The 15,877-nt window shown below is 39.7% G+C and overlaps 1 protein-coding gene across 12 annotated transcripts in view; it reads left to right on the forward strand.

Moving 5' to 3' along the window:
* The window catches only part of Pkhd1 (PKHD1 ciliary IPT domain containing fibrocystin/polyductin), a 463,263-nt gene that overhangs the window by 164,682 nt on the left and 282,704 nt on the right, over window positions 1-15,877 (forward strand). For all 12 annotated transcript variants that reach the window (XR_007109414.1, XR_007109413.1, XR_007109415.1 and 9 more), the window contains 3 exons: window positions 8,478-8,603; window positions 10,851-10,907; window positions 11,199-11,329. Coding sequence is in view for 9 of the 12 variants with exons in the window: in XM_047557741.1 (XP_047413697.1) it covers window positions 8,478-8,603; window positions 10,851-10,907; window positions 11,199-11,329 (314 nt within the window). In the remaining 3 variants the exon portion in view is untranslated. The remainder of the gene's footprint in view (window positions 1-8,477; window positions 8,604-10,850; window positions 10,908-11,198; window positions 11,330-15,877) is intronic.

The raw sequence follows: 15,877 nt of genomic DNA on the forward strand, positions 1-15,877 counted from the left end.
ATGGTGGACCCTCAACACTGGCTATTTCTTCCTCCTTGATGTCCTCAGTGCCAGAGGCTTCCCCAGAGTCAAAGACTCCTCCACCCCTGGATACCAAGGTGGGAGACTTGTCCCAAGACCAGAGCCCAACCCAGATGAGAGCTCTCCAGATGCTCCTGTGGGAGACTAGAGGACCTGCTTCTGTTAACCAGGAGGGAAACATCTGAGGGGGACAATGCAGTTTTGGGTGCCAGTCTTTCACTACCACTGATATGTTGAACTGGAAAAATCATACTCCCTCCTACACAGAGAAACCCTGGGCCATAATTGATCTGATGTGGTGCATTATCCAAACCCACCAGCCCACCCTGGTTGACAGCAGAATGCAGACAGGTGACCTGAACAGCTTTAAAGTAGCTAGAGGAACATGCCCTGGACCCACAGGGCAATATCCAAGCCTATGCCCAGGCCCAATGCCCCAACATAGACCCAGAGCGGGACCCCAATAAAGAGGAAAGATCTAAAGATAGAGATATCAAGAGACCCTTACAGCCAGCCTAAAAGAGGGGAAAGGAGAGCCCTAAACATGAACAAGATAACAGAAGTACTCCAAAAACCTGATGAAAGCCCCAGACAGTTCTATGAATGACTATGCGAGACCTTGCGACCCTTCCCTCCCTTTGATCCTGAAGCACCAGATAACCAGTAGGTGAAACAAACCCAGAAAGACATTCGCCAAAAGCTACAAAAACTAGAAAACTTTGCTGTAAAGAATGCAAGTGAGCTGATTGAAGTGGCTACCACAGTTTTTCTCAACTGAGACCAAGAGACTCAACTAGAGGCAGACCAAAAGATGAAAAAGAAGATAGGTCTCCTTGCGGCTGCCCTCACTGCAAACCCAGAGGTCACCCAAAGTGGGGATCCCACCAGGACAAAGCCAAAACAAATATCAAATCTGGGGCCAGATGAAGGGCCAAAGGAAGGTCTGAATGGAGGGAAAATTTCTCCTGGGGACTAAGCTGAGGCTAAGCCCATGTGCCTACTGCCATCTAGAAGGCCACTAAAAGAAGGAATGCCCCCAAATGAAGGCCAACTGACCTGAACCAGGCTACCACAAGACTTCAAGAACTCACCAACAATCTTCTTAATGGCCCTGGCTATGGATTTGAAAGCTTTTCCTATAAAACAATGTGGATGCTGTCCTCTGATGTGGACACCCTTTGCTCCAATATATCGATGATCTGTTACTGGTGGGAGCAACCTGAGAAGATGGTGTTAAAGGGATACAACTGCTTCTCACTCTCCTATGTGAAGCTGGTTACAAAGTCTCAAAAGAAAAAAGCCCAAATCTGTCAAGAGAAAGTCAAGTACTTTGGTTTCTATCTGATTCAGAGACAATGACAGCTTGGCCCCAAGAGGAAACAGGCAAATCCTGGCCCCTTCTACCTGCTGTCAGGTCTGAGAGTTCCTATGTGCTGCCGAATTCTGCCAGATATGGATCCCTAACTTTTCAGTTATGGAAAAACCCCTTTATGAAGCCACAAAGTGGGGAGAACAGGATCCACTGATGTGGGGACCAATACAACAAAAGGCCTTTGAGAACATTAAACGAGCACTCAACCGTGCACCTGGAATAGGACCCCGCGACCTCGCAAATTCTTTCCTTCTGTCTGTACACGCATGGTCTAAAATAGCTGTTGGAGTCCTAACTCAGGTGCTGGGAAGATGGCACCATCCAGTGTCCTATCTTTCTAAATAGCTGGACTCTCTGATTCAAAGCTGGCCACCTTGTCTACAGGCCCTTTCCTCCACGGCCCTTCTGGTGGTAAAGTCTGACAAGCTGACTATGGGACAGGAACTGGACACTCTGTACTGGCCCTGTTGGAGTACAAAGGACAATATTGGCTGACTGATGTGAAGATAGCCAGATACCAGGGCATGCTATGTGAAAATCCATGAATCCGGTTGAAGTCTTCTGAACTCTACACCTAACAACTCTGCTGCCAATCAGGACTGGACAACCTGATCACAATGCATTGAGGTCATAGGGTTCTCCGGTAGACCAGAACTGGCAGACCAACCCCTCATGGACCCTGATGTGGAATCCTTCACCAATAAAAACAGTTTCATAGATGACAGAATATGTCTTGTGGGTATACAGTGGTCACTCTAGTTCATTATTGAGGCAAAACCTCTGCCTCAGGAAACTCCCGCACAAAAGGCGAACTTATTGCTCTGACTCGGGCACTCCAATGGGCAACTGAAATCTGTGTCATTGTTTACACAGATTCAAAAGATGCCTTCCCCACTCTTCATGTTCATGAGAACTCATATGAGAAAAGGGGCTACTTAACTCACGAAGAAAAAGGCATAAAATATGGACCAAAAAAAATTCTTAATCTTCTAGGTGCAGTATGGGCACTCAGGAAAGTTGCAGTCATGCAAAAGGGGAAACATTGTGGTTGCTCTGGGAAACCAAAGAGCAGACAGAGAAGTAAGGTTAGCTACCTGCAAAAACACAGGAAATCCAGTCCCAGGCTTAAATGCTGTCCTTCTGCCTGACCCTCTAACAGAATGGAAACCAAAATATCCCCAACATGAAAGGGAATAAGACTGAAAAGGGAAGATATCTCCCAGGTGGATGGTGGAGATTTTCTGATGGCCACATAGCCATCCCTGAGACTCTAGTCCTGCCTTCATCCGACTGTTGCACAGGAGAACACACAAATGACTCTTGCCATAATTAAGCTTCTCCTCTTGTCAGATCAGCAGGGTGTCTGCAGAGCTTATCATGGTTTCTAGTTCCTCTTGTAAATGCTAGGCTTGCACACAAAAGGTATGATAGAGTTAGTCTGCAAGCTTGTTGTACTATCTGTTTTCTTGGTAAAAATGTGTGAAACCTGTGTCTGGTGTAGAGGATGGAACAGAAAACACTTGCCATGTGAACATCCAAACACCCTCCCTCCCAGTATAATGTTCAAAGAATTTCCAAAATCTTTGTTCAAAGGAAGAATTCTTAAGCAAGAGCTACCTCACAACCCAGCAGTCAATAAGCCTGCTTGCTGAAAAATTCCTTGGGTGTCCAGCCCCTTCTGTCCTACTTTAGTAGGAGCATTGGGCGAACACCCAATGCCAAAACTGATGTGCTGAGAGTGACAGGTGAGGATGCTAAGTCATGAGAACAGCTATCCCAGTCCTCGGCACCTCCAACACCCACACATTCAAGCTTTGCCTTCCTTTAAAGGCATAGTGCTCCTCGGGTTTCAGAAGTTGCTGTCTGATGAAGGACATCAGCACCTTTGTGCTGAGGGGACCTTGACATATGCTAGGGTTTCAATAGGTAATGACAGAGCCATCCTTGACACCATTAATGAAAAAATCCCCTACTGGCCATCTGCAACACTTTTCTCACTTCAGATCCTCTGCAAGCCAAGGATGTCTGTTTATCCTACTTTTCTAGATATTTATTTGATGGTATCTAATATGGTTCCTTTTCTAGTACATTGGGTCAATTATTACTTTCATGCCCTTTTCTGTGGTTCTTTGGTCACCTGCTGCTCACTTGTGGTGATGAAGAATATTTGACGCAGAGGCCAGCCCTAGTAAAAGAGAAGTAGCTACATGTGAGTTATCAACAGAACACGAGAACCCTCCTTTATTCAAATTCACTTAATCTACTGTTGTGGGTTGCAACGTAAGAACAGACCAATCACCACTGAGAAGTCTAAATTTGAGAGTCTTTATTGAGCTGGCCAGCCGACTATCTCACACAATGCCCCCAACAAATGGTTATTGGGAGAACAGCCCCGACCATAGGATTGTAAGGGTTCTTATACCAAAAATCACATCAATCATAAATGTCTGTTGCTATGATTCGAAATTACAAACTAACATCATGAGATCATCAACAGAGGGAGAAGTGGGTCAAAATAACCCTTTAGTACAAACTAAAGAATGGTTACTAACATTCACACAATCACTGCTCACATGGTACATAGTTTAGGAGCAGTAGGAATCAAAAGAGAGCAATTTTTCTTTACATAGGAATTGTCATTCTGTATTGTTAAACATGTCACACTAAGTAACTGATGATGGGCACAGAGGGGAGTGTTCCCATGGGAGAAGCTTATTTCCTACATACCATGAAGTCTCAGAGCAAAATGGAGTCTGTTTAGTCATTTCCCTTAGAGTCTGGCCTATAACATTCTCATGGAGTCAGATCTGTCAGCCCACACACTATCTGTCCCAACCTATGTTACAGAGTAGCTGAACTTTTACCTATTTTTATATATTAGATTTTACTTGAAAAAAGTTCAATGTGTAAAGATGGAAGTTTAAAAACCACTGTGTTAAGATACTCTCCTTTGATAGTTCCTGTTAAAATGCCGATAGGAGATTGATTCCCAAGTATTTTTTTTTTTCGATGCTACTGTGAATGGGGTAGTTTTCCTAATTTCTCTTTCTGAAGATTCATCACTTATGTATAAAAATGCCTTGGATTTATGAGCATTGATCTTGTAACCTGTTACTTTACTGAATTCACTTATGAGTTCTACAATGAGAACTACAGAACACTAAAGAAAGAAATTAAAGAAAACCTTAGAAGATGGAAAGATCTCCCATGTTCTTGGATAGGCAGAATTAATATTGTCAAAATAGCCATACTACCTAAAGTGCTATGCAGATTCAATGCAATTCCAATTAAAATCCCAATGATGTACCTTACAGAAATAGAGCAAGCAATTATGAAATTCATCTGGAAGAATAAAAAACCCAGAATAGCTAAAGCAATCCTCAGTAGAAAGAGCGAAGCAGGGGGTATAGCAATACCAGATCTTCAACACTATTACAAAACAATAGTAACAAAAACGGCATGGTATTGGTACCAAAATAGACAGGTAGATCAATGGTACAGAATAGAGGACATGGACACAAACCCAAATAAATACAATTTTCTCATACTAGACAAAGGGGCCAAAAATATGCAATGGAAAAAAGATAGCCTCTTCAACAAATGGTGCTGGGAAAACTGGAAAACCATATGCAACAGAATGAAATTAAACCCCTATCTCTCACCCTTCACAAAACTCAACTCAAAATGGATCAAGGACCTCAGAATCAGACCAGAGACCCTGCATCTTATAGAAGAAAAAGTAGGTCCAAATCTTCAACTTGTTGGCTTAGGATCAGACTTCCTTAACAAGACTCCTATAGCACAAGAAATAAAAGTAAGAATCAACAACTGGGATAGATTCAAACTAAAAAGCTTTCTCTCAGCAAAGGAAACTATCAGTAATGGGAAGAGAGAGCCTACAGAGTGGGAGAAAATCTTTACCACTCATACTTCAGATAGAGCGCTAATTTCCAGAATCTATAAAGAACTCAAAAAACTCTACACCAAGAATACAAATAATCCAATCAACAAATGGGCTAAGGAAATGAACAGACACTTCACAGAAGAAGACGTACAAGCAATCAACAGATATATGAAAAAATGTTCAACATCTCTAGTAATAAGAGAAATGCAAATCAAAACTACCCTAAGATTCCTTCTCACCCCAATTAGAATGGTGATTATCAAGAACACAAGCAACAATAGGTGTTGGCGAGGATGTGTGGAAAAAGGTACACTCATACATTGCTGGTGGGGTTGCAAATTAGTGCAGCCACTCTGGAAAGCAGTATGGAGATTCCTCAGAAAGCTTGGAATGGACCCACCATTTGACCCAGCTATCCCACTCCTTGGCCTATACCCAAAGGACTTAAAATCAGCATACTACAGAGATACAGCCACATCAATGTTCATTGCTGCTCAATTCACCATAGCCAGATTGTGGAACCAACCTAGATGCCCTTCAGTTGATGAATGGATAAAGAAACTGTGGCATATATATACAATGGAATATTACTCCACCATGAAGAATGATAAAATTATGGCATTTGCAGGCAAATGGATGAAATTGGAGAATATCATGCTAAGTGAGATAAGCCAATCTCTATAAACTAAAGGACGAATGATCTCGCTGATAAGTGGATGAGGACATATAATGGGGGGTGGGAGGGGTTAGCATTAGGGTTAGGGTTTGGTTTAGGGTTAGGGATAAGGTGTGTGGTAAGAATGGAGGAAGGAAGGACTGTATAGAGGGAAAAGAGGGGTGGGAGGGGTGGGGGGGAGGGAAAAAAATAACAGAATGAATCAAACAACATTGCCCTATGTAAATTTATGATTACACAAATGGTATGCCTTTACTCCATGTACAAATAGAGAAACAACATGTATCCCATTTGTTTACAATAAAAAAAAAATGCCGATATGTTCTTTGCATAATGGGGCAGGTAACACAGTAGCCCAGAGGTTAGATACTTTTGGCATGCTCACCAAAGAACCTTTTATTAGGCCTTCATGAAGGCTCTGATGCTGTGTGTGGCAAATTGTCACTAGTCAGTATCATTAAAAAGCATTGAATTCTTTTTTTTTTTTTTTTTTTCCTTTTTGGTTTTGGGGATCTAACCCAGGGGCAATTTACCACTGAGCCACATCCCCAGCCACTTTTTCTTATTTTTTATTGTAAGACAGGGCCTCGCTAAGTTGCTGAGGCTGGCATTGAACTCACAATGCCTCAGCCCCCCAGGTCCCTGGGATTACAGGTGTGCACCACCACAATTGTGAAATCTTTGCACAGTACTTTAAGCCTTTTACCAGTCACCTGAGCTCCCCCGATAGGAACTATTCAGACACATGATTTCTAATTGGTTATTTAGATGGACAGACATGTTCTGATGGGGTGACATGGTAGAAAGTCAGTTTCCCAAAAAATCTGTAGCAGTCATTGTTTCTGAAAGAAGTGGAGATAAGAGGGGTAATTTATTGTGGTGCATCCTTGATAGGGAATATGAGGGTCCCTGGTATTAGGGTGCTGAGATTGAGGGACATGAGTAGGTAATATCTCTGAGATATTACCATTGAGAATTTTCTGGGTAGTTCAATTTTAAAAGTCAAATTATTCCGTAAACTAAGGTAACATTTCCAATATCACAAATATTTGTCATTCCCATCTCTTTCCTAGTACCTGGTAACAATACCAAACTTCTTTTTTCAGAATTTATAATTTTACTATTTACATAGTAACTTTTTAGTCTTTTAATGTCAATTTCCTCCAGCAGACTGAAGATACACCAATTCAGAGTCTACTTTGTTTTTTTCATCTTTATATCTCTAGCACAATGCATAATTACTAAAATATATACTGTCATGCATCAGTTAATAATTGGGGCATGTTTTGAGAAATGCATTTTTAGGTAATTTTGTCCTTGTATGAATATCACGGAGTATATTTGCACAAACATAAATGGTTTAGGTCCATCATCCTACATGATTTCTTGAGGCAATCAAGGAAGGAAGTTAAACACAAAATACATGAGGCTGCTACTGATATATTGTTTTACAGCAAACTTTGTTTATTTTGCAAGCAGAGGGCTTATTCTGTAAAGTAATTTAAAAGTGTAGTATAGTAAATACAAAAACCAATAACATAGTCATCTACTGTCTTTATTAAGTACTATATACTATACATAATTATTTGAGCTGTGCTTTGATATAAATGGCCCTGCAGAAGGTTGCTTTACACCAGCATCAACACAAGCATGTGAATAATGTCTTGTGCTCCAACATTATGATAGCTATCACATCACCGGCAGAGAGGAGTTTTTCTCTCCATTATAATTTTATGGAAGCACCATCTTAAATGCAGTCTGTCATTGACAGAAACGTCATTAGTCATTAGGTGGTGCATGACTGTGACTGATAGTCAGTAAATATTTATTCATTGACTGATCCAGGCCATATAATTTGATTTGGGGGATCATATATACAGAAAGCAGATACAGAGTCAGGCTAATGGTCTCCCTAAATGTCAATTCCTTGTAGCATAATAGAGGATACTTCCCTGTTAGCTTCATAAACCTATCATATTCAAATGTGAGGGTCATGATCCTCAGGTCAGCTTTTGGCCGTGCTAACAATTTGGAAAAGGAATCTCAGACTATCTTGGGTCAAAAAATATTGTTACTTGGCAATTTGTAAATACTAATTTAAAGATCAAGAAATAATGACCATATTCCCTTAGGCAAGATGCAGTTTTCATGAGCAATACTCTCTACAGTCCTTCATCTCTGATCTACCATACTGTGGTAAGAGTTTATGTCAAATACGGAGGTCAGGTAGAAATCTTAACATCATGTGTTCTTTTGTGCTTTGACCATCCTTTCTTCTCTCTGGTGATTCTTTTCTAATACTTGATTCTTGGATTTCGGCCTCTTTATCTTTGAAGGGTTGCCCATTTTCTTGATTCGATTGCTGCTTCCGATTCCTCTACTGAGTTCCATTATTGTGTGGTAAAATGTTTTTAGCCATGGTTTAGCTTGCTCTGGATATGGCCAACAGAATCTAAGGAGTCTTTGAGATTCCGTTGTGTGTGACACTTACTCTTCCTGCTCAGATTCCTATGTCCGGGGCTGCACCGTGTGGAGCTCCTTTAGCAGAGGCCTCAGTCTGTGCAGGACCTTGGGCCTGAAGGTGGACAGTAATGTGTTCTACAAGATTTCAGGTCATGCACTTCTGGTGGGTAAGTAAAACAAACTTGTTTCATTTCTGCATTCTTGAGTAGGAATTTTTAGAAGGAATTTCACAAGGAATTCTAAAATTTCAAATTCCTAATTATAAAAAATACTTAGCTTTGTGATTAAATTTAGTTATCACTGACGGGCTTCCTAAACTTTAAATGGGAAACTGATCTTTTAAAGGTTCTGATCAAATTGTCAATTATATAACGTGGGAGGTTTTTAAATTTACTGCCAGAAATCTTCCAATTCTAAGTCATATGAATATGTCCATGTACAATTTCAGAGATTGTAAAACTTGGATATTTGCCAAAGATTTAAAAATTGAATTCTATTTTTAACTGCTCCTGTGACTTGCTGGAGAAGTCCATGGTCACCTGTTTCCATTGTTGTTTCCTAAAGTTCATTGCAAAACCCAGAATTATCCTTAAAAATCTCAATTTGGATAAAGAAGGGTAGGGAAAAGGGAGGTACTGGGAAACAAAACTAGCCAAATTATATTGTTATATTGTCTACATGTACAAATATGTAACAATGAATCCCACTGTTAGATATAATTATAATGCACCTGCAAATTCTTTTTAAAAAAATCTCAAATTGCGTTATATCATCCCTCTCCTTAAAATCCTTTAAGAGTTTCTTGTTGTTAGAATATAATAGCAAAGTTATAATCTGGTTTAAAAGACCCTTTTGGTGATTTTTGCCTCTGTTAATTTCTGTAAACTTCTCTTGTTCTTTTTTTTCTCCTTCTGCACACTAGTGAGGCTGATATATTTTAATTTTTTCAAAAGACCATACTTCCTTCTGCCTCAGGGCCTTTGCACAAGCTTTTCCCTTTGCTCATGCCACACTTTTATCTCCTGCAAGATCCTCTCCCCAACAGCCCCAAGTCCAGTGTTTCTGGTTTAAGCTCTTTAAACACCAATCAATAGTCATTGATTTAAAATTACATGTCACATTTGTGATCATCTGATTAATGTCATTTTACTACTATATACCTTTAGGACATTGTCTTCTTAGCACTTAGAATAATCACTAGTGCATTGTAGGTCCATCAGCTGAAAGAAATGTAAGAATTAATGAGCAAAAGAATCTAGTTGTATCCGAATAAAAAAAGCAAATCAGAGATTTTCACTCAAAGTTATATTAAACTGTATTTGTTAAATAGTGTTTTGTATTTAAATGAACTCTGATATAATCAGTGGGAAAATATGTTTTATTTAAGAACAACTGTTGAGATAAAAGCTGCAAAGGTTCTAATCCTGAGAGAGAAATTGTTTAATGAGAAAATACGGATCTTATAAACTTGCTTTAAAACAAACTTCAGATCTGAAAGTCACAGAGAAAAGAACTTTGGAGATGCTCAGATGCAGAAAAAATTTTTGGTTAGAAAAAGAGAGCCATAGGGTTGACTTTGTTTATTCTTAGTTTTGTCTGTTAAGAGGAAGGGCAAAATCTCCAGCATAAATTCAGAAAGAGATCCGAACAGTATGATTTGAGCAGAAAACAATGACATGGAATGGATATTAATCAGGCAAGAAAGAAAACTCACAGGAGGAATTCTGCCTGGGTATTATGAATTGTAGGCTTTTGACATCTCATGTATTACAAAATGAGGGGATTAAAATATTTGTTTATTAATGCATTATATATAAATACTCTATCTCATAACAAGTTTGCAAACCCAGACTTATGAGATGACATGGGAAACTCAGATACATAAAGATGTAGTGAAGCAGGATTCGGTGGAGCTGTTCCCTGTCGATATGGCTTAAGTGGTGAATCTTTCTCTGTCTGTCATGGACAAGACATATTCTTCTGTCCTCATCCTCTCCATCTCACTGGGTGTGATGGTCCCTGGTACTGTCCAGCTTGCTCCTCCAGGACATCCAGATCCTGCAGGGAAGAGAGGTCCTGTGGATTGGTGGTCAATTTGAACACCTAGGACTGAGACTGGACTGACACAGGTTGTGTGGCATTTGACAATAAAGACAGTCAGTCTCCAAAGTATTAAAATAGAAGATGTATTACTCTGCTCTTCTTATTTAAAGTGAATTTCTAATCCATGATACTCTAGAACTGAAAGATCTGTATCTTATATAAAGGTTTATACCTCTTTATGTGGTTCATAGATAAAAACACAAACCACAATCAAAACAACTGATACCCAAAGAAAAAAATAGGTTGCAGTGTCCCTTGTTTTCCTGAGTGGCATCAAATTGTGCTGAATTGATATGGTCTTTTGTTCTCAGGGACAGACATGGAGATGAGCTCTATCTCCTGGGAGGCTATTCCTGGAAGAAAAATTGGTAAATATATAAATTGATTTTAAATCTATTGTAATCTATTATAGTCAGTTTTCAATTGTTATACATTTTATAGACAGACCTGATGGCAAAATGTTAGATGTCTCCTATTTATTTGGCATATATTTTCTAAAGATGTATGTATATCTGTATCTACAAATAGATACATGTCTACATATAGATATACTACGTTTTGTGGACTCTGATATTATTAGTAGAATCAAATGTTGAGCTGTGTAAATTTTGATTATGTTTGTGAATTCCCTGGGTTTGATTTATCTTTTCTGAAATTAGACTGGTCAGAACAGGGAAGTATAATAAGAAACAATGTGATCATCAGTGTTTCTGGTGCTGAAGGCCTCTCCAGTCCTGAAATGTTCACACCATCTGGCATCTATATCCGCAGTCCCACCAATGTTATAGAGGTAAGAGCTTCAGGTCCCCCGGGAGGGTCAGAGCTGAGGGCATAAAATTTACTCCAAAAGCTCACTGGAGTAGCAGGATCACTGAAGTGGTTTGAAACATTCTCTTGCTGTACATTAATATCAATAAATTAATTTATGCTTTTATTTGTTAAACAAGCACTTTAGGATAAATTGAATCATTTTCTCAGGAATCCTGTAAATAACTCTTTAAAGCAATATTAATATGGAACACAAGAAAGGAGATATTGATCATTTTCTAGTCATTCAGAATAATGCAAAGCAAAAGATCTCTCTGGATTATCCACCGTGAATGCTGATTTTTATCTCTCTTGATTCTAATAACAATTGCTTCCAACACCAAGAACACTTTTACTATTTTGCTATGTTAATGTGACCATATCATTGCCATTTAAGAGTATTTCAAATTGAATAATGAGGTATAGGAGATCATGTCAGATTTCAGGAGGATGAAGTATATATCTTTTTTTTTTAAATCCCATTATTTAGTGCAACTTAACATTTATTTCTCTTGGTAACTTTTTAACATTAGTCTTTCTGTGCACAGTTTAATCATAGAAGGGTGATTGAGGGATTGCCTCAGAAAAGTGGAAGGCCATTCAGTTTCCTCCTTCCCAGTGACTTTATCCCCTCCACTGTTGATACAAGGGATCAGGGCCTTGCTCTTCTAGGACACTGCTCTGTGCCATTACGATTCTTTCAGGCTTCTGAGGAACTCAGAGGATGATCATCTTTCTCACCAAGCATCTGGTTTTAATTACCTTCAGCTGAATAACCCTGATAAAAGTTGTGGTTACCTGTTCAGCCCTCCTTAGACTCTAAATTGTGCTTGTTCCAAGCATAGAACTTACACACCATTTTAGGTGCCTAATAGGGGTGGCTAACAAGCCAATGAATAAAGGAGGCAGAACTGCATGCATCATAAGAAACCAAACTCTAGACAAATTGCATTTAAGCTGTTGTTCACTACAGGGCTTGTTGCACAGCAAACTTGGGATCTAAAGAACCACATATTAGTTTACTTTCTTGGGTAGCATAATCTTAAGTACATTGAAATGCCTTGAGGAAGGAAACCCTCGAGGTTGCCCAGCTCATCTTGCTGAGTGAGGCTGTGATGCCCTTGCCTAACTGTGTAGGAAGTACATTGTCTCCCAGACGGGTCTCCTGGTCGCTGCTGATAGGACGAAGAGTCAAGCTGTCTGTAGGTGCAGAGACCCAGAGAACCATCTGAACAGCTGGTAGGTCTCCTGAGCCTTTGTAAACTGACCAGAATGATCCCTGTCAGCAATAAAAAACTGGAGGGGAGGGAAAAGGAAGGTACTGGGGAATGACATTGGTCAAATTATGTTATGCGTATACATGAATATGGCATAATGAATCCCACTATTATGTAGAATTATAATGCACCAATTAAAAAATTTAAAAGAAAAATCCAGTTCACAATAAGCTATTTATTACTCAGATGACTTCCATTTGTATTCATTTACTTTCTTCCTTTTATATGTACATTCATAATAAAAAAATACAGTGCATGTGTTTTGATATTGTGGTTTTAGGATAAGCTGGTAATGCAGATTTCATTACATATGTTACTGACATATTCATCTTTGATGACCATAAAATTTATCATTCTTCAGTAATCTCTTACAAAGAGTAGTCCAGTTTTAAACAGTTGCTTATTGACTAAATGAGAACATTTCCTGTTATTTCCTCCAAAAACTTCTGTCCTTCTTTTGTCATTAGTTTATTAACTTTAGACCCAAGAATAGTGGAAGGCCATTCAGTTTCCTCCTTCCTGGTGACTTTATCCCCTCCACTGTCTATATAAGGGGTCAGGGCCTTGCTCTTCTAGGACACTGCTCTGTGTCTAAAAAAAGGAGTTGCCCAATAAAAATGTATTGATTATAATGAATTATTGAATGTAGGTATAATTCCAAACCAAAGAATGGGGAAAGAGGAAAGTAAAGAATCAAGTCTAAGATTCAAAAATCATTCTGATGATTGAGAAATGAGAAGTTTAACCAGTTGAAGCATTTAGATCTTGTTGGACTCATCTGTCAGTATTAAATCTGGCCAAGTCCAGCCCAGTCATTCAGCCATGACACTGGCTTTCTGTTATGCTGTATCTTCTGTGTTCTATTGTCTGGACTGTGCCATTACTGAAGACATGGGTGATAACTGGGCATAGATGTAAAAACATAAAAATTATGAGCTTCGTTGAACCCTGAGGATCAATGAAGGTCATTTCAATCATTGAGCAAGTGATAAGTTAGTTTTTGAGGGTTTCCTGTCTGCATGATACAGAGAGTAACTTGAAGAATATATGCTAGAACTGTAGCTTTATTGCAAAGGGATAATAAGGTGACATCAATAGTAATACATATATGTGTGTTTGTGTGTATATATGTGTAGTGTGTGGAACAGAAAGAGGAGCTGTTTCATGGGTGGTAGTTTTTGTCCAGACATGTGACTGGTTCAGGGCTGGATTGCCCCTTGAGGAAATGTGCCGGAGCCTGTGTGTCGATGGATGAGTGTGTTTAATTCAAATTATCTTTGTTATTTTAAAATTTAATTTTTGGAAGAACTTCAGACTCAAGAAAAGTTGCAAAAATATAACAAAGTTTCTGTATGCCCATCACCCAGCTTCCACTAGTGATAGCATAACTACCACCTGGTCATGGAACAATATCAAAATCAGCACATTACACCGGTGTGATACTGTGAACGAAACAAAAGCCTTTATTAGATGTGAAGAAGGTGGCCTAGTCTTTGTGTCTTGGCAACCATCCCTGCAAGCCTAAACTTTCTCTCTCCATGTGCATAAGTCTGCCCTTGAAATCCCTTACCTGACAGGAAGGAGCAGAGATCTTAAGTCTATGCAATAGTTTGTGGTTTATATTATTCCTCAATTGTCCTGACCAGATCCTAGGACCTTTCTCTCAGTCACAGCCTGAGGAATTCACCCTGGTTTCCAGTCAGTCACCTTTACAGTTCACTCACCTTCTACGCTGCATGGTACAAAGGAATTTCAAGTGCAGTATTTCGTTTTAGTTTACACATCCACAGGTGATCTGCTGTGTCCTTGTGCAGGTTGCAGCTTCTCCAGCTGCAGTTTCTCTGAGAGGCAAATTCTGAGCCCTGTGCCTTCTTATCAGTGAGAACTCACATGCAATATCCTGTTGGAGTCTCCCTCTCCCAGGGATTACTTTGTACACTTCTTCGTAGGCTGTTTCTGTGCTTTCCAGAAAACGGAGGCAATTCCTCCACATGTTGCCATGGCTTCTTAACAAACTTCATGCCCAGCCTGCCTTCCCTCAGCATTGGAGTCTGTGGCTCCTGTCACAAGCATTCTTTGTATCTTCCAGAGGCTTCATCTTGCCAGAAGACGTAACCTAAGGGAACCTGTTCCCATCCCCTCAGGCTGGAAAGTCTTTGCTCTCAGATATAAGGGACAGTTCATGTCCAGAATGTCAGAGTCTTCCATGTTTATATAGGTGTTGGAAATTTCCTCTGAGCACACTCCTGTTTAGGAGAGTCTGTGGAAAAACCCTGAAGAAGAGCCCTTTGGAGACATCCATTTAATTTGAGGGGAATTTGTTCTGGTTTGTGAATCAATTTTGTAAGGAATTCTGTGTTTAAAGGCCCAACTTCAGTTCTCTAGCTCTCCCCACTCAATAGGTAATGCATATTTAAGAGCTGCCTGAAGGGTTAACTCACTTTTTTCTTGTGACTATAGATGCACACCTCAAGGAGCTGGCTTACTTGGGCAGTTAATTTCTCTCTGGAATTTCTCTTGCTTGAATGTCCATAATACATTGACTTCCGCAAAGAATTGATTTCCACACAAAATTCCCTGCTTGCCTTAAACCCTTCCCCGCAAGCCGTTGGCTGTCTGCATAAATATGTAGTTTCCTCATGAATCGTTTGTAGCATACCCAATTGGAATTGAAAGTAAAAGAGCTGGGAAGAAATGTGATCTGACTGTCGATGTGCTTCTTTTATGAGAAAAGTGAGACTTATGGGCTGATAGAGGACCACAGTAGCAACCTCCTGTCCAACTAGCAATGGGCTTGGATGTAATCACTCAGATGTTCCATAAATGCTAATGGCATTAGGGCAGATGATTCAACAAATCCAGTCATTCACTAAAAATACATGCTTTCTGAACACTGGTGCTGGAAATGGTTATGAATAAAGTTCTAAGCCATGGACTATATTTTTGAAATGTTGAAACTTTCCCCTTCTCATTAAGTCTTGGTAATGAACCGCCATTTCATTGGGAATGAAATAGAAGTGTGTGTCCAAGTGAGATCATCAACTTTAGCCTTCGGGGCACAGTTCTCATTGTATACTTTCAGAAAAGATGGGTTTAAGAATTCTCCCTCTCTGGCATGAGGGTCACTGGTGTGAGTGTTGGTGTCATCACTTGTGTGATAGGAACATGGACACTCTGCACAGGTTATCTGGAAGGTTGGGGCTTTGCTTTGCATGTACTCTGAAGGGAAAGATTTTAGTTGTTAATCATGATTA

This window comes from Sciurus carolinensis, chromosome 7, assembly GCF_902686445.1.
Source record: "Sciurus carolinensis chromosome 7, mSciCar1.2, whole genome shotgun sequence".
Classification (NCBI taxonomy): Eukaryota; Metazoa; Chordata; class Mammalia; order Rodentia; family Sciuridae; genus Sciurus; species Sciurus carolinensis.